Genomic DNA, 18,180 nt, shown 5'->3' with positions numbered 1-18,180 from the left:
ATTTACTGTAGACATGAGTTGCCACAGCGGTTGCCAAACCAATTCTGAAGATCTTGACAATAGGAAGAGGTTTTAACTACTTCCAAATGGATAATCAACATTCTCAGAGCAGCAGACTAAACAAGCTCAGACAATATGTTTAACTTAAACTGTCATCTAGGTCACAAATAAGGTGTTTACTGGAGCATCTGTGTCCAGATAAACTGGAGCTAGCTGTCCCTAAACAATAAAGCCAATCTTAGGTCAGCGTGAGCTTGTACCCACTGTGGGAACAACAAGGCTTCGGAAGCCCAGGCTGCCCCTCCTTAATGAAGATAACAGCATCTGCAAGGCCGTAGAGCCAGGTCAGAGGAGGACAGAGAGAAGAGATGCAAATGAGCTAAAGATTTACAAGCTTACACAAAATATTCCCTAACATCATATGTGTATCCTTTGATAAAATATTCCTGTGGCAGCCGGGTGTGGTTAGAGCGCCGGCTGCTGGGGTGAGGGGAGTGGCTCGGCCGGAGACCAGACAGCTGATCGGAATCAGGTAATCAGTCAGTTAATATAAAGCATGTTGGTAACCTGGTTCTGGTCTGTCTTGCAGTAGGCTGGGTCCTGGGAAGCCGACACACCCCGTCCTGGCCTTGCCAGTCCTGGAAGTGCCGGGGAGCAGTCTTTTGTTGCATGTTTCGTATGGAATAAACGCTATTATTTTTGCCCAACCCCGAACCCTTCTGTCTCTTACCTTCCACCTGAGCGATCCTGCTCACAATTCCCTTAAGATTTTCATATCTTCTTCCATTCTTTCCAACTCAGTTTAAAGTATGTAGTAGTATCAAACAGGAAAGATCCAGCTAGCTCTGTCGAATCACAAACAATGAGTGTTCCAGCCTAAAGGAATACCCTTTCCGTCATTTTTTAAATGCTGTAGTGTTTTTTGAAATGTCGTTGTGTTTTATGAAATGTTGTTTTGACTTGCACTCTTATAATACTGCATTGAAAGTAAAAGTCCTGAATGGAAAGTGTTACTTGAGTAGAAGTACAGAAATATAGCCGGCAATTGAATTGTCAAAAGTATAATGAGACATTTTTTCTGAGTAACAATATCATCCTGTTTTTATCACCACCTCATCAGTTCAGTGATGTTCAGTGACAGTTCAATATGATGTTACTTGCTGAATGTTTGGAGCACAAAGACAATGTTGAGGTGTCTTTAGAATGCTAAGAACCTTTACACAACTTTCCAACAGTATATGAAACTCAAAATGTGTTTTGTAGTGAATCAATACCTGTCATATCATTCTAATGTGTTAATCATGTTAATTTTAGATATTTAAAAAAAAATAATGAGTAGATTAGTCGATAAACATAAAAGCTTCATCATGTGTGTTTGTATATAAAAAGTTAATTTCAGTGTTGGAGTAGTACTTATTTGCCTCAAAAAGGTAGTGGATCAGATATGTCAAAGTCATACTTCACTACAGTACTTGACTAAATGTTCTTTGTTTACATTCCACCACTGTTCGTTACTTCTAAATCATGCTATGATGATCACTGACACAACAATTTCCTTTAAGTCGATTAACCTGGTACCAAGTGATTTTATTTACTGCGGTCAAGCCAGCCCCGTCTTCGGAAAGCATAGTCAAACCAGACCCCTCGTTGGTTTGCGGTGCGCGTATATCCTATGAATTACGGTAGGAGAATGTAAAAACTGCCTTCAAAATAAAAGTGCTAACTCTTACTTGTTAATAACAAAGGCAAGAAATCCTAAAATAAGAAATATGTAATGAATAACGAAATCAATAATAATTTACTACCACATTATAACTGAGTGAATATTTTCTCAATTTTAAAATATAAGGATACATTTATGAAGACATTTTATCTTAAAATTGAACTTTCCATTTCCACAGGGTCATTAATTCAATTGGTGTTGATAAAAGGCTATCACAGAAAGTCAGTCCAAAATTAACATGACATTTTGTCCTTAAGCAAAGACTAATTTCACTCCTGGGTGGTATCAGACCACCTCAGAGAATATCAAGACATTCTGATGTGGAATTTCAAAATAAAAGCCCTTAAGTGCCTTGCTAAAGCAATATTTTTACTCATTTTCAGATTAAGATAAGAGGAAACGGTGTGTTGCCAGGGACTGATTCCCCTTCAGAGTGATAGAAGACCAGCTCAGAGTGTCACTCAGACAATATCAGGAAATTCTGGTGTGGAACTTCAAAATTAGAGTGCTTCAAAATGTCTTGTTGAAGCAATATTACATGCAGATAATATTGAAAGTTGTGAGTGAGTTTTAAAACTTATTATAAGATTGATGTAGGTGTATTATTAACTTTTAATCACTGTGATTCCTTGTGAACACCAATTTATTCAATACATGTCCATAATTGAAATCCTCCACCTCCCTCTACCTCCCCTTCTTCCCATCCTCCAAACTATTACTGACTTATAAAACATATTTAGACAGAGAGGAATGATAATAAACAGACAGATGGACGTACTGTATGTCTGCCTAGCTTTCTGTCCATCCATCTGCCCATCTCTCAGTCTTTCATTCAGTCTGTATGTCCATCTGTCTGTCTATTATCGTTCCTCTCTCTCTAAATATGTTTTATAAGTCAGTAATAGTCTGGAGGGTGGGAAGAGGGAAGGTAGAGGGAGGTGGAGGATTTCAATTATGGACATTTATTGAATAAATATATATGTTCACAAGGAATCACAGTGATTAAAAGTTAATAATACACCTACATCAATCTTATAATAATTTTTAAACTATCAATCACAACTTTCAATATTATCTGCTTATGTAAGAAAATAATCTCTCTGTAAATGAAAATTACACAACACATTTTAGAAAGCTTTAATTTTGAATTTCCACATCGGAATGTCCTGAAATTGCCCGAGTGACACTCTGAGGTGGTCTTCTATCACTCTGACGTGGAATGAGTTCCTGGCAACACACCGTTTCCTCTTAATCCAAATCTGAAAATGAGTAAAAATATTGCTTTAACTAGACGTTTTTAAAGGGCTTTTATTTTTGAAATTCCACTTCAGAATTTCCTGATGTTGTCTGCGTGACACTCTGAGGTGGTCTGCTATCAATCTGACGTGAAATGAGTTCCTGGCAACACACCGTTTCCTCTTAATCCTAATCTGAAAATGAGTTCAGAGATTGCTTCAACAAGCCATTTTGGGCTTTTATTTTGAAATTCCACATCAGAATGTCCTGAATGACCTGTGACACTTGGTCTGTCATTTTGATGTCAGATTGGACTTTGAAAATGTATTCCTTATTATTAAATTTGACTTATTACACACACAATTAGAATTAAAATGTTCTATGAAATACAGTTTGCAGGTGATAGCTATTTGCAATTATTTCATTTATTATTTATTCATTTCGTTTGATTTATCATTATTATTGTTATTATTATTATTATTATTATTATTATTATTATTATTATTATTATTATTATATTTGCATTTTTGTTTTTACATTCCCCAGCTTTATTTTGAAATCTGTTCCTCCACGCTCTTACCGTAATGCATAGGATATACGCGCACCGCAAAACAACGAGGGGGCTGGCTTGGCTATGGTTTCCGAAGACTGGGCTGGCTTGACCGCAGTTTTTACTTTTAAAGGCAAGGGCGGAAGTGGCCTATCCCTGACTGCGGTGAGCTTCACATCAGGCTGAGTCCACTTGTTTCCTGCTCCGGAGGGTGACAGGCAGGCCGTCACTAGCTAGAGATCATTTCAACTAACCGCTTATTACCATTGATAAACCAAGGTACACACATGAGAGCACCATTCCAGGTTCGGACGGGATGCCTGTGAACAGTGGAGAAGTCCCCCTGTTTTTTGAAGCAGTCATAGGCCCCCTTCGGCAATCTTATGCTGATTTGTTCCATTTAAGCACAGACTGAAGCAGAGCTCGAACATGGGATTCTTGCACCAGCTTCATCTCCTGCTGTGGAAGAACATCTCTCTGAAGAGGAGGGGGCCGGTAAGACACGCATTTGTTCACAGATGGTGAAATGTTCTGTAAGCCGTGAACTGGTTCGTGTGTTTGGGAAGCAGACGGCAGATTAAGCCCGCACCGCTGTCCCATTTTCCGCAGCAGTATGTGGGCTAAGCCTCTAGCAACTGGCTCCTCCGAGGTCCCTGAGCCAGAGTGTCCCGCAGTGAGGGGATGTGGCTGGGGGATGTGTGCGCAGGTTCGCTGTGGGGATGAAGCCGCCGTGCTCTCTGTGTGCCCGCACTGTCTAACAGGTTGTTGTGTGCCCAGCAGTGCTGTGGAAATTCACTTTGTTTTAGATATTAGATTCAATGTTATGTGTGTATGCTTAGGGAGTGTTGTCATAATGTAATCATGTTTTTAATTCATACCACAGATGCAAAATGGCCTGATTTATGTCGTAATCATGGAATTACAGGACAAAATAATATCAAATGGCATGATCCATTCGAACGTCAAGACATGGATAACCAGTATTCCTATTGATGGAATAACATTATGACTTCATGTTATTGTCAGATGGCAAAATAGCTTTTGGTTTTGAGAATGAATGACATCATCTTGCAAAGTCTGTTGTGTAATCCACTGATTCAGTTTTGCATTTCCTCAAAGTTAGAGGATTTGAAAGATACTGGTTTAAAATAAACAGTCAACACTGGAGTCTGAGGTAACCCTAGTGTTAGTCTGCATTACGTGAGACATTATTTATGACACTTATCCAAAGCTACTTACCTACATTTCTATGCTGTACACATGGCTACCTGAGCAATTTGGGGTTAGAATCCTTCTTGTCCAAGCACACTCTGACAGGGGGCTGGAAACACTGACCCTCTGAGGGTCTATTCCCCCCTGAACCACAGTTGCCTCATAATATGTGAACAATTCTAAAAACACTGGATCCCATATTCCCAATAATTGAACTTCATATTTTCATAACATCTTGAAATATTGTTTTTTTCCCCCATCATAACCACTTTCCGAAAGCGACACTTTTCTACATGAGTACAGGTGGTTAACACTACATGCATGTAAAGCTCTTGAAAAACAGTCGTATTGACCCTGATCAGGTAGTGTTGAGGTCAAACTGCTGTTTGTGGGTCAAAAACCGTAAGTATCTAATAGAAGTGGTGTATTGTATTTTTCATGGCGTAAGATAAGTAATGCAGCACTGTATCATATTTTATATAAGATTAAGGTGGTCCTTTATAGATCCCCCTAGGGCAGGGCTCTGCAAACTTTAAGACCAAAAGAGATATTTTGCCCCCTCTTCCGACACGTTTCTTGTCTGGAGCCACAAAACCTATTTGATAGCTTGATAGCTTATAAAGTTGTATGTATTGTTGTACCATAGACAAAAACTACAGTTTGTTGCATTTATTAATCATAACATTATAAAAGGAAAACTGTTTGCATGTTATTGATATTTTTACCTCTAATAATTCACTTATAAAAATAAATTAAAAAATAGGTCAAAATAACAGCCTGATAAATGATAGAGATCTTACCAGTGTAATGTGATTTCTGTGTCTGAATATCGCTGCAGATCTTTGCTTTATCAGGGTTGTAAGATGAGACAGATTTTTCCACAGGACTGCAGGCTGCGTGTTGGGAGCGATTTCTGGACTTGATGTCAAAGTCAACTTTATTGTCAATCTTTCAGTTTGTGTACAGACAGAGAGAACAAAATATTTCCAAGAATCCTGAGAGTTCAGCCGTCTGACAAAAATTGGGGATGGCAAGGCTTTTGAACTTGGACACCCAAATGTCTTTATCATTTATGTTGGCAATTTCAATTTCCAACATGTTGTGAAAGCAGACATGTTGAGACAGGATGGGTCGGTGTCCAGGGGTGTGACAGGGAAGGATAATGTGTCTTGTTGATATCCTCAATTTGCTGTGAAGTGATGCTAGTTGCATTTTATTACCTTCATTTTATTGGCCCTTTCCTTAACGGTCTTTGCTGAAAGTGGCATATCTTACATTTTCTGAACAATTTTACTCTTTAAATTTAAAGCGCTGAAATAAATGCTCAGATATTTGAGTGAATGATTCTTTCATAAATCCTCTGTCAGTGAAGGGCTTTCCATTCTTTAATATCTCATGAGCGGCCGCAGAACTATCAGCAGTAGTCGAGTTAGAAGACTGTGTCCACTTCTTAAAATAATTTTGCTTTACGAAGCAGTTCAGTTTTTTCTCTCATCACCAGTTCGGTACTTTTTTAGAAAATGGGCAGTGTTTGTTCTGGAAATGTCTTTTCATATGTTGTCAACTTCTCGCCACATCTCAAACGTACCGGTAAGCCAGCGTCGTTGGCTGTGAAGCATATCACTCTGTCCACCTAGGATAACATTCTCTGTGTTCTTCCGAGATGTTCTTTTCTTTGATTTATCCACAGTTAGCTCATTGAGCCGGGGGTTGGAAACCCAGCATATTCACCTGCAAGAAAAGGCGCCTAGCAGGATATGACCATGAGTCAGAGCAGAGGGCTTGAAGAGCAGAGGGCCTGAAGAGCAGCGACTTGCCTATACATTCCCTCGGGGGAAATTCAGTTTGCCACTCTGTTTGTATACAGTTTTTAATACGCACACAGTAAAAATACATACATGTATAGGTGCACACATTCAGAGAGGTGCCAGAGCAAAGGCTCTGTCGGGCCAGTGTGCTGGTTCTGTACCTTACTCAAGGGCACATCAGCAGGGCCCAGGAGGTGAACTGGCACGTCTCTGGCTACCAGTCCACACTCCGTTGTTATTATTTTTTGGTCCAATCCCACCCATTATCTTTGTTTCCTAGGTCAAGTCCCTAATGTCTAAAACACTGCCGCCCAAACAGTTCACTAAAACATATCTTTCATGTTAGAACATATTAAATAGAACAAGCGGTTTTGCCTGAACACACTGTGTTTATGTGTTGCACTATTTTAAACAACCTCTAAGTTTAATTTATTTGAAGTTCTGTTTTGTGCCGTATTCTTCTTCACTATCATTTATTCTGCAGGCAGTTGGCATATGATGTAGCTAGAGCTAGTGTGGTTTACATTTTCCGTATTTAACACAGAACGTTTAAAATATATGTTTATGTATTTGTCTGTCCCAGAAGTATGCCAGAAACTGTGTCTTTGTGTGTGCTATTTCTATTGTCCCCTGGACTTCATCACGGTCACATAACAACTGTGACAGCCCTTCAGATTTACCCTCTGTTGGTTATTCAGAAGTAAACCACAGTGCTGAATGTCTTTCAGGTGACAATTCCTGTTTGCTATAATCTAATGGTAATATTTCTACAATTATTCCCTCTGAGTATGACAATGAAATGCCTTGAATCCACACAGGCTCTTTTGTTAACCATAAACATCCTAACAGCTGGTTTATTTTAATGATGATTGTGCATATTTTGGAAGCGGGGGCTGATCTGTCTTCAGGCAGCCTGATGCCTGTGCTGCTGTCCTGATTTAGGGGTTGGGGTGAGTGGAGTTTGTGTTTGTGTGGGTAGGGGGCAGCTATTTTTAGCCCATCTACCTTTAGAAAGAAAATTCCAAGGAGGCATGTATTCCAAAGCCTCTGTAATAATAATCGTACCAGCTGCGCATTTCTGCCTTCATTTAGAATCACGCTGTCCTGGTTTGGCCTCACTAACACTGTCCATGTTTCCATTTTCTTACTCTATTTTAAGGGAGGAAATAGAAATAATAATATATGTCAATATGTATAATATATATATGTATATGTATATATATATGTATATATATATATATATATATATATATATATATATATATATATATATATATATATATATATATATATGTGTGTTAACTCCACTACTTCTGACAATAAGATAAGATAAGAAGTACTTTATTGATCCCAATTTTGGATTTTTTTGCGTTGCAGCAGCATAAAAGACAATGCATTGTACATTATAGAAATTAAAAGAGTAGAAATAAACAATTTAAAATGTAAACATCCCAATAGAAATAAAGTAGCATTATTAAAGTAGAAAATATACAGTATATGTTGAAATAAAAATGAACAGTAAACAAAATATAAAGTAGGATATTATATATACATTAAGTGTGTAATGGAATATTAAATTGAATGTAAATGTAAAATGTATAATGTACAGTGACATACTATACTACATATTGATGTCAAAAAATATGATGAAAGGATAAAAATATCATGTATTGTTATAGATTAAACTACACCACATTTAAACAAGATTAATTAAACTAATGCAGCCAGGGACCATACCACAGGATTTGTAACTGCTGCATCGGAGAAAAAACACAGGTTTTGGTGAAGTGTTGTATAATTTGTTCCTTTATGTTGACATATGTGTGTATGATTGACTGAGATGTATTCTGTACTACTTACCTGCTCCACACCATAAGGGGGTGCTATTGATTTTATATGAGATGAATATGCTTGGTGACGTCACACCCCCTATATATGTGAATGTTCTGCGCGTGAGTTTTCTCTTGGCCCGCTCCCAATATGATGAAGGCTGGAAGAGCAGTTCCTTTGTTTGCTGTATAATAAATATGCCCTAAAGGCTGAAGGAAGAATTCGTCTCGTCTACCTTTCTAGTGTTGCACTATTGGACTCCTGCTGTGTGTTGGCAGTACTCCTGCTAACAGGTTATGGGCCCAGTAACGACGACAGTAGTTGCAACAACGGAAAGTGTGGCGACGAACACGTTAGCTAGTTAGCTAAAAGTGTGGTAGCTAGTTTAGTGCGGTAGAACCGGGGAGCTAAGCTAAAGCTGAGAAGAATGGCAAACCAAAAGGCAAAGTGGCCGACGTTCGACGGTAGGGCCGAAGAATATGAGCTCTGGGAAGAACGGATGCTGTGTTGCATGCACCGTGTTGGATTAAAAGAGACTATTCTGAATGAGCCTGGTGGACCGCTGACCGTTGAGGAACGAGGCAAGGATAATGAACTGAATGTGGACGCATACTGCGCGTTGGCGCCATTGCTGGATAACGTGAGTTTGGGACTGATATTCAGAGACACTAAAAACAAGGGACATGAGAGTCTGCAAGTGCTGAGAGAGCACTACATTGGCAAAGGTAGGCCACAGATTGTTTCTATGTAGGGGAGAGTGGGGGCGGTTGCAACACTTTTTACATTTCCTTCAGTTTCTCAGCAACCGTATATATTAGAAAGACAAAACAGTTATATATTAAAGCCATATATGTCACCTACCTGTCTATATTGATGCAACATTTGTACATAGGATACTATGGAAGTAATTTGTACTTTAATGCACCCTGAAAATTGTTGCAACTGTCCCCGTTGCAACAGTGCCGAGGGGCAGTTGCAACAGTCAATTAGATGTAATAAAACTCATACTTAGGCATTATTCTTCAAATCTTTTTTAGTTTATTTGAGAACAGAGTTCATTGAACTAATTATTAAAGTTAAAAACAGAGTTCATTGACTTAAAAATATTCAAATTTACAACAATATACAAGCAGTAATGATTTCATAACACCATCAAACTGTTGGCAAAAACAGAGTTTACAACAATATACAAGCAGTAATGATTTCATAACACAAAAACAGAGTTCATTGACTTAGCCTACTAACAATATTCAAAAGGAAAAAATATTTAAAAGTATACAACAATATACAAGCAGTAATACAAGCAGTAATGATTTTATAACACCAACAAACTGATTATTTTAAGTAAAGATAGTATTCAATTTAATTCCTCATCTGACTCACAATTGTGGCAAATGTAAATGGAACCACCATCAGTGCAAGCTTCATGAGCCCATGCCTTGCACTGCCAACATTGCAGCCACACCTCTCTCGGTCTGGAGTAGCTCTCTAAGCAAACTATACAGAAATCTTTCTCTGTCTCAGAGTCACTATCCTTCTCTATATGTTTCTTTTTCAACGTTTTCTTTAAAGACCTCATGACACGTGGAAAATAAAGTAATATACATACACACATTGAAAGTACACATACAAAATAGTCACTTGAAGTTGGTTTTAATCATTATGATAGAGAAATTGAGTTTGTACGGCCTTTTAAAAGTGCGATTTTTGCGATCTGCTACCGACCTTCCTATTAGTCAGTCACATGACCTATGACGTACACTCCGGAACGGCTCCTTGGTCAAGACACTATCCCACCTGTCACTCACGACTATCCTGACACCTGTCAACAACATGGATTCTGACAACTCCGATTCATCCTCGGATCCTGACACATTTTTCGAAGTGGCAGAGTCCGACCCAATGCTGGAGGACAATGTGAGGGGCGTTATGCCCTATAGATACGAGCCATACTTGGATGAGTTGGAGCCACAGGGTTCTACGGAAAGTTCGGATGGCGAGGCAGAAGGCGCTGTTGGTGGTGCTGCTGTGGCAGACGGTCGGATGCCTATGGATTTTGGCAGACTACAGCACGTGGAATGGTAACTTCCTTCTTGTTCACTTTTCTGACAATGAACACTCCGTAAGATATTGTACTTTGTAATATCCACCACAACCAGCGTTTGCACCAGCGAGCATGTGTGTGTGCAGTCTGCCTCCTCACCTCCCAGAATTAGCCAAATAGTCACCATTACTAGCCTACAGATCGCAAAGGGCCATTGTTGTTTCCCGGTGCTTGTCATAGTCTTAATCTTTATTTAGTTATGTTATTTTTTTTGAGAGCGATGAAAATACCAATTAGGTCTACTATATTAGTTTGCCCTGCGTCATACTCATACAGTAGCCTATGCTATAACCCAGTAGTAGCCTATGCTATAACCTAGCTCCTGACCAGTGGCCATCCTTCCGCGATTAGGCTAGTTCTACGTCGGCTTTTCACGCGAATCAACCCATGACATTGACACTTTGTAAAGTTCTGTGACAATTGTAAGATTGTTTCAAGCCCCTTGCCTTTATCTGTTATATTTTAGGTGTTCTTGTGGGAGATGTGAGCCAATGCCACTGGTAGTGGAGTCGGTGTGCTGCCGCGAACAGTCAAGAGTGTGCGAGAGGAGAGAGGAGGAGGGAGCAGACACCCGCTGCATCACAGAACATTCTGGCTTTGAGCCAGTTTGTCTGAATCTGCATGTTCTGCGCACCGCACATTTCCACTATCGGCAAGAATACAGGGATGTAGAGGGAAACGAGTGAGTATACAATCCTATTGTAAAATCATTTGTATGGACTAGTAGGAATTGTATGATTTGATATCACCAATGACGTAAATGTATGCGTAAAACGAACTGTCATGTAGGTTACAGTAGGCCTAGGCCTACATCTAAAACACCTGTGTTTTTCTTCTGATTTTCTTTCAACTTTTAGGTGGAAGAGGTACACTGGATACAGACAGTTTGTGCGATGGTGCTACGAGTACCTGGGAAGACATGTCAGGGTCCCCATACCTTCCTGTGTGGTGTGGTGTATCCGGAGAACTTTTCCCTCCATTGATTACAGGGGGTTCCAGGACACCAACAGCCCGTGATGATACATGTATGCTGTTAACTTGTTAATTTTGTTTTTTTAGTTTAAATACATGAGTTTGTAAATACATGAAAATGAATGTCAATACATGATACCTCTGGCTTCACATGAATGTGTCTTCATTTTTACAACTTACAACAGCTTACAACAAATAGGCCTAGCAAATCAATTTACACCTTCACCATGGAAGGGTAGCTGATATTTTTGATCATACGGTGTCTAAGATGTGCTGTACTTCAGGGACAATGCAATACAAGCCCACATGGATAAGGGGGAAAACTGTAGCAACACAGACATACTACACACCCTGTAATGACACTTTTCAGAACACCAAGGTGAGGATGGAGCAGGAGGTTCCCAACACAGTAAATCAAAGCACTCACGGCAAAGATGAAATTAAGTTTGTGTTTATTCCATTCAGTCCGGTTCTCATGTGTACATTTAGGTGTTATTTGTAATGCTAAAGCGGGTCATATGTGCATTGACTGCTGCCCTCTTATCCGGCTTTTCGAATGATGCATTGAGTGGCTCTGTAACAGGGGACGGGTCTGGGATGTCAAAGTCATCACCGTTGTAGTCCTCACCTCGACACATGGCCTCCACCATCCGCATCAGCTCTTCAGCATAGCCTGTTGCAGAGGAATATGGGACAAGGTTCAAATTAATCCAACCATAGATATGACACACGACTATGTACATCTCAAAATACAAATCATATCTGCAATCAACTTTCTATTATGCTTACCAAAAGATGGCTCCTGTAAGACTTTCCTCACAATGTAGCCGCCCTTCTTATACTTTGGATACCGCAGGTTGAACATCATCTCGCCATCGTGTCTGCTCCGCTGCTCCCTGTTGGCATTCTCGTTGAAATGCAAAGCAGCCAGGATCCCTCTAAGAACAGAACACAAACAGAATAATCAGGAACAAGATGACCATTCTTAACAGCGAAACATAAACAAGTCAACCCAAAAGAGCCCATGTTACCCCTCTATTTATCAGGTTGCACTGCCTAACAGTGGCTGCCCAAACCAGGCACAAGGCCCTGACCCTTGCCTACAAAACCACTTCAGGACATGTACATTTCCTGTGCACTGCAAATGTTGCAAGCTGTGATTTTGTCCTCGATTGTAAGTCGCTCTGGATAAAAGCGTCTGGCAAGTGTAATGTAATAGAATGTAATAATGTCCTAAAAGAATGTTTCACGGAATATTTCTTTGATTACCTGCTCTCCATCCCTTTGTATGAAAAGTGGCACATCTTTGGCGCAAAGTGGGTAATCACGCTATGGAATGCTTCGAGGTAGGATGTCTGGTGTGACGGGGACAGGCGTTGTATATCTGCACACAGCCTCTTGTTCCGGATGATCTTCTCCACTTCAATAGACACCTTCGTATCTGAAGAACATTGTACAAAATACATGTAAATTATGCAACATGATGCAACATGATACTGTGATCACAATCTCTGTAAAATAAACATTAGGAGTATACTAACGACAACTCAGCCACGGTTTACGCTGTTCCCTGCCTTCCAGGACTCCGTGCGCACAAGAAGAGAACAGTCCCTCGAACCCGGTGTGCCTGTTGTGGATGTGATCGATGACTGATGTCCATTTGTCCACCACAAGTTGTCCACTGCCAGGAGGCGTCGAGACCACGGACCAGTACAGATGGTTTATAATACTTCCCACCCAGGGTTTGAGGTCCTGGCAACCTCTAGTTTGTCCAAGGCTCTGCAGCTTCTTCTTGACACCTGAGTAAACATGTGTAGATGAATAAATAAATAGAAATCTAATGTACTGCTTGAAGGTCTTGACTCCAAGGGCATAACTAAAACCCTTTTTAGATACATGAACAGCCTGTAATAGCCTGAAATAGGCCCTGTCCTCCACACACACAAGGATTTCACACATAAAATTTGTCCAAACCCAAAAAATCATATCTTTCAAAAAGGAATGTCAAGGTAGTGCTTCAAGTCTCTCTTAAAAATTACATTAAACAGGTTTAAACATGTTGCACTTACTCTTGGCTACATGCCATATGTCAAACTGGTGCGTGATGTCTGGATGGTCCTCTCTAATCATCATGTTGATGCCTATGTGTCTGTCTGTCACGAGAGTTCCGACATCCACAAAGCCCTGGACTTTCTCAAGGGATCGCTGCAGTCCCACTTTCTCCATGTGGTAGGACCCTCCAACCTCATTGCTCTAAAACATAAAAAGCAGGAGATTTTGATGAGCATAACATTGACTAGTATAAAATTGTCCTTACTACGACAGAAGAGTGTGTTTTCTATACTGGGCAGGACTCACATAGAGGCATAATACATCTGAAATGTACCTGTACAAGTTGTACGTCAATAACAGCTGTTTTCCGGAGCTCCATTGTTGAGTAGGTGCCGTACTTAGCGCAATGCCCTGGGGTGTCGGCACGCCCGTCACCACCACACACGATGGGTTCCCCTTCTGCCTGTAGCAGACAGAGCATGGCAAACTGCTGCTCGCCCCAAACTCGCTTCACAGCTTTGAAAAGCACCTGGTCCTGATGTCTGAAGAACGATCTTTCCGACATCACAGCAACGCCCAATCTGGATAGGACACGCAGCACCTTGGTGACAGTGGCCCCACTGAAGAGAATGGCAGCGGACAACAACACATTCCCAGCTGCTGTTCTGCCGAAGAAAGGTTGACTGTTCCATAGTCCTTGGTTCCCACATCCCCCGCACTGGATGGTGACCTGCAACTGTGTTCCTACTTCTTTACACTGCCAGGACAGTGACCTGCTCCCACAAAGTCCACAGCTGCACCATGTTGACAACAGCGTCACCAGGCATTCCCAGAACACAAGAAAAACGCTACCTGCTGGCGCCTCAGGTGGCGGCACTGGTGGAGTATTGTGTTCAGGACTCTCTTCAGCTGAATCATCAGAGGACGGCAGCTTGTAGTCGGGATCATCTGTCGACATGTTGTCATCTGAGTCAGAGCCACAAGAGGTTGAGTTGTCGGTGTTGTGAAAGCAAAAGCAGTCATCCTCAGTCTGAGTCCCAACAGTGACCATTGATGTAGTAGCCTGCACACCTGGGGAAAAAACAATGTTTAGTATATAGAAATCAGTGTCAGCTTGAAGGAAATCTTCATTCAATACACACAACTTTTTGTGAAGCTTGCTCGCACTAGTAAATTTGTAGATTGTAAAATAGTCTTTTCCTAAGACAGATAGTTTTTCCAACATTCTTGTGTAGATGTGAAAATAGATGTTTGACATAGAAAAGGATTGTCATTAGTGATGTATCTATCTACACAAGATGCAATGCTGAAAAGACCCGTTTCCCCGGACATCTGTTTGGCTAAAATACGTACATAAATGATAAAATACCTTTAGTCCGTCCCCTTCCTTTGAACTGCATAGCCACCGTCCTTGTTGGTGGCCTCAGACACACTTGAACGGAAAAGTCACTGTGCTGATCTTCTGTTGAATTCACCTGAATAAATAAGTAAGTAAATAAATAAATGTGTGTATACATATGTGTGTGTGTGTAAAAGTTAAAAAAAAAACTAAAAAATAGAGTTTCCTTCCAACACAGGTAACCTAGTAAAAAGTAGACCAGTGTATTTGTCTTACAATCAGCTGATTCTGCACTGGTTGAATTGAGTTTGTGGTGGGTCCTTGTTAGGTTTTTAGTGTTTTTCAGTAATGACAGTCCATCTATCTAGTTAGGTACAATGGAGTAAATGGTGTAACGGTTATGTTATATGTGCTACTGTTGTAATTACACCACAAAAGTACTTTTACTTTTAACACCTCTGGAGATGGTGAGGGTGAAGGTCTGAGAGAGGGGGCACTGGCACTTGATATACTGTAATGCTGTGTGTAGTTAGTCAAATAAAATCTTTAGTCAGTAACTTAGTTGACCTGAACGCTTTCCGAAAACTTACATCAGTAGATGGGTCCCCGTCAGGAAAGTCATCGCTTTCCTCTTCAGCAACATACTCAGACTGGCATTCCTGTAGTACCTGAAACATAAATAAATAAATCACAAGATTTAGCGTGAGTTGGAGGGGGAAAAAAACGCTACCGCAAACCTAAAACAAACACTTGAGACTTGACTTTTTGCTAACACTCTGAGGTGAACTTAGCTGAATAGCTAAAGCACTTAGCACTAGTAGCCAGCTGAGCTGAAGTGTTCAGAGCTAGCGCCAACTTCAACTATGAAGAACCACCGCAAGCTGTTTACACAGTGCCAAACACTCATTCCTTTGCATTTCATTTCCCTTCCATTATTAAAATATAGTCCAAAATAAGAAGGTACGTACCTCCAATCTCTGCCTTTTCTCCAGAGCATGAGACCTCCGGCTCTTGACGTCGCCGTTCGCCCCCGGGGCTAACCTCGAGCTTGTCCCTCGATGAAATATACGCGGAACCGAATTGGGCAGCAAAACCTTCTTCAGACGAACATCAATACCAAGCTGCTCCTTCAGAGCGGGGATCGAGTCGTAGCACTCCTCTTCAAAATGCGCTGAGCAAAGTACAGACGACGAGCTTGGCTTCCATACTGTTCCTTTCGGACCAGCTCTTGTCCTACAAACTTGTTGCGTCCAGAGTTCACACAAAGCAGGGTCTTTCGGAAACCGATGAAGGGTAAAACCGTTCTCCCTGGTGTTTGAACAATACGCTGCAACACACCGCTCAGGCATGTTCTCAACAAAAATATTAAGAACAAAACTTTAAAGATGCTAAAACTGCGAGTACGACTTACTGTGACTAGAAATGATCAAGGTCAAGGGTGGCAGCAGGTGCAATCAGGTCTAAAAGCGTTCCGGAGCATACGTCATCTTTATGTTGGAACGTTGTCAAGACACTGGCCTGTGGATTTCAGTGGCTTGCGTACAAATTTCGAAAATAACAGAGAACCGGGCATATTTATCACAATTATGTATTTCAAATCGAAAATAAAAGTTATTTTAGACTAAATAAAAAAAGGTAGTCTCTAGGTGTCATGAGGTCTTTAAGACTACCTTGGCATTTTGTTTTGTTTCAACTGTGTTTGTCAGTTTTCTTTTGACTTTTGTTGGCTTTTTCTTCACTCCTGCCTTCTCCTTCTCCAAAGCCTCCTTTTCGGGAGTGTCTGTTAAGACGACTGATTTGCGTTTTTTTCGACCATTTGGTTTTGTTCCCTTCCGTGGTCCTGCTCTGGGGTGGGGTCTAACATTCTCAGGTGAAAATGGCAATGGAGGAACTGCAGGAAGAACTAGAAGAACGGAGCAGGATGTCCCAGCCTGCTCCGGAAGAACTGGTGGAAAAACTGGAAGAACGGAGCAGGCTGGGACATCCTGCTCCGGAAGAACTGGTGGAAGAACTGCAAGAACGGAGCAGGATGTCCCAGCCTGCTCCGGAAGAAATGGTGGAAGAACTGGAGGAACGCAGCAGGCTGGGACATCCTGCTCCGGAAGAACTGGTGGAAAAACTGGAAGAACGGAGCAGGATGACCCAGCCTGCTCCGGGAGAACTAATGGTGGCGGCCGGTCTGTCACCAAAGACGGCGCAAAGTCACTTTCGTTAAATATGTCACGGTGATAAGGCCAAATTCCAGTGCATCTGAAGCCATTTTGGTCATTGACGGGTGTTCCAGCCAATGGGAGGGCCAACCTAACAATCCCCGGAATGTCATAAATTGACATCGTAAGGCCTGGGTGGCTTCTCATCCAGGAGTCGCAGAAGGAGTTTACATGGCGTTTTAGGGGGCCATAGACAGTGCGGTCGAGTAGCTGTAGTTTGTGGGAACAATGGGGTGGGAAAGACAGCATGACAATTCCATTTTCTCTGCAAAAGTTAATCCCGGCAACAGAAAGATGGGAGGAATGGTTGTCGAGAATCAAGAGGACCTTTGAATACAGTGAGGCCCTCGTGTGGTGTTGAAAATGTTGCAAAAACTGAAGAAAATGCTCTTCCAACATCCATCCCGACTTGTTTGCGGCACCAATGCATCCAGGCGGGCCATCCCGGATGAAATGGTCCTTAAAATGGACCCGCGGGAAGATGAACATGGGTGGAATCATGTTCCCTAATGCATTGCCCGCACATGCAACGGTCACGAGCGTTCCTCTTTCTCCGGAGGTTACTGCCCCCACCTGTCTGACGCCGCGCCCGGCAACAACATTTTCTGGTTCTTGGACCGTTGTGACCCCAGTCTCGTCCATATTCCATATGTCTGTTCCTTCAAAATTATATCTGTCAATTACCATGGCAAGATTATCATAGAACATGGACACATTATGGCGATTAAAACTTGTGTTCCGAGACAGACTAGTAGCTTGAGGGCACCGTATAGACAGACAGGGGTGTCGTTTCATGAACCCGAAAAACCACTCCCGGCCAGCCATGGAGCACTCATTCCAGGTATCAGGGTAGGAGCACTTATAGAAGAAAGCCAGTTGGAAGGCCAATCGACGAACCTGCAAAATGGATGTTAAATGAAAATAGAGGTAGAAGGTTAAATTTGTTTTATGAATTTATCTTATCTTATTATTTCACGGCCTCATATTCTTATATAATTCTCCCTACCAACCCTCCCTTTAGGCCTACACTCTGCTTTAATATCTTCCTCATGCTTACCTCTTTAGTGCTGAGACCATAGAAAAGGTCAGCTGCTCTTCTAAGATAATCTGCCAAACTATCCTCCTGTTCAGCTGAGAACACCCT

General features: G+C 41.2%; 3 protein-coding genes across 5 annotated transcripts in view; 2 read left to right on the top strand and 1 right to left on the bottom strand.

Annotated features, from left to right (window-relative positions):
• Positions 1 to 3,700: 3,700 nt before the first annotated feature.
• The window catches only part of abca2 (ATP-binding cassette, sub-family A (ABC1), member 2), a 168,201-nt gene continuing 153,721 nt past the window's right edge, over positions 3,701 to 18,180 (top strand). The window contains exons 1-2 of one of the 3 annotated variants that reach the window (XM_063896434.1): positions 3,701 to 3,788; positions 3,920 to 4,004. In XM_063896434.1, the coding sequence (XP_063752504.1) occupies positions 3,939 to 4,004 (66 nt within the window). In that variant the 5' untranslated portion in view covers positions 3,701 to 3,788; positions 3,920 to 3,938. Of the gene's footprint in view, positions 4,005 to 18,180 lie in introns of all 3 variants that reach the window. The other 2 variants (XR_010166908.1, XM_063896435.1) reach the window with 2 other exon arrangements.
• On the top strand, positions 9,327 to 12,109 carry LOC134873226 (P2X purinoceptor 7-like). The gene is made up of 3 exons (XM_063896695.1): positions 9,327 to 10,440; positions 10,930 to 11,145; positions 11,321 to 12,109. Exons 1-3 carry the CDS (start codon positions 10,193 to 10,195, stop codon positions 11,478 to 11,480), a joined length of 624 nt encoding a protein of 207 aa, XP_063752765.1. The 5' UTR covers positions 9,327 to 10,192; the 3' UTR covers positions 11,481 to 12,109.
• Positions 11,871 to 16,496, bottom strand: LOC134873225 (uncharacterized). The gene is made up of 9 exons (XM_063896694.1): positions 15,795 to 16,496; positions 15,417 to 15,494; positions 14,857 to 14,962; positions 13,822 to 14,558; positions 13,505 to 13,688; positions 12,977 to 13,234; positions 12,705 to 12,876; positions 12,225 to 12,373; positions 11,871 to 12,108 (listed from the first exon to the last, which is right to left on the bottom strand). Exons 1-9 carry the CDS (start codon positions 16,173 to 16,175, stop codon positions 11,921 to 11,923), a joined length of 2,253 nt encoding a protein of 750 aa, XP_063752764.1. The 5' UTR covers positions 16,176 to 16,496; the 3' UTR covers positions 11,871 to 11,920.

The sequence above is a fragment of the Eleginops maclovinus genome, chromosome 12 (assembly GCF_036324505.1).
Source record: "Eleginops maclovinus isolate JMC-PN-2008 ecotype Puerto Natales chromosome 12, JC_Emac_rtc_rv5, whole genome shotgun sequence".
Lineage (NCBI taxonomy): Eukaryota > Metazoa > Chordata > Actinopteri > Perciformes > Eleginopidae > Eleginops > Eleginops maclovinus.
The sequence above is the reverse complement of the archived record's forward strand: the minus strand, read 5'-3'. Positions and strand labels throughout refer to the sequence as shown.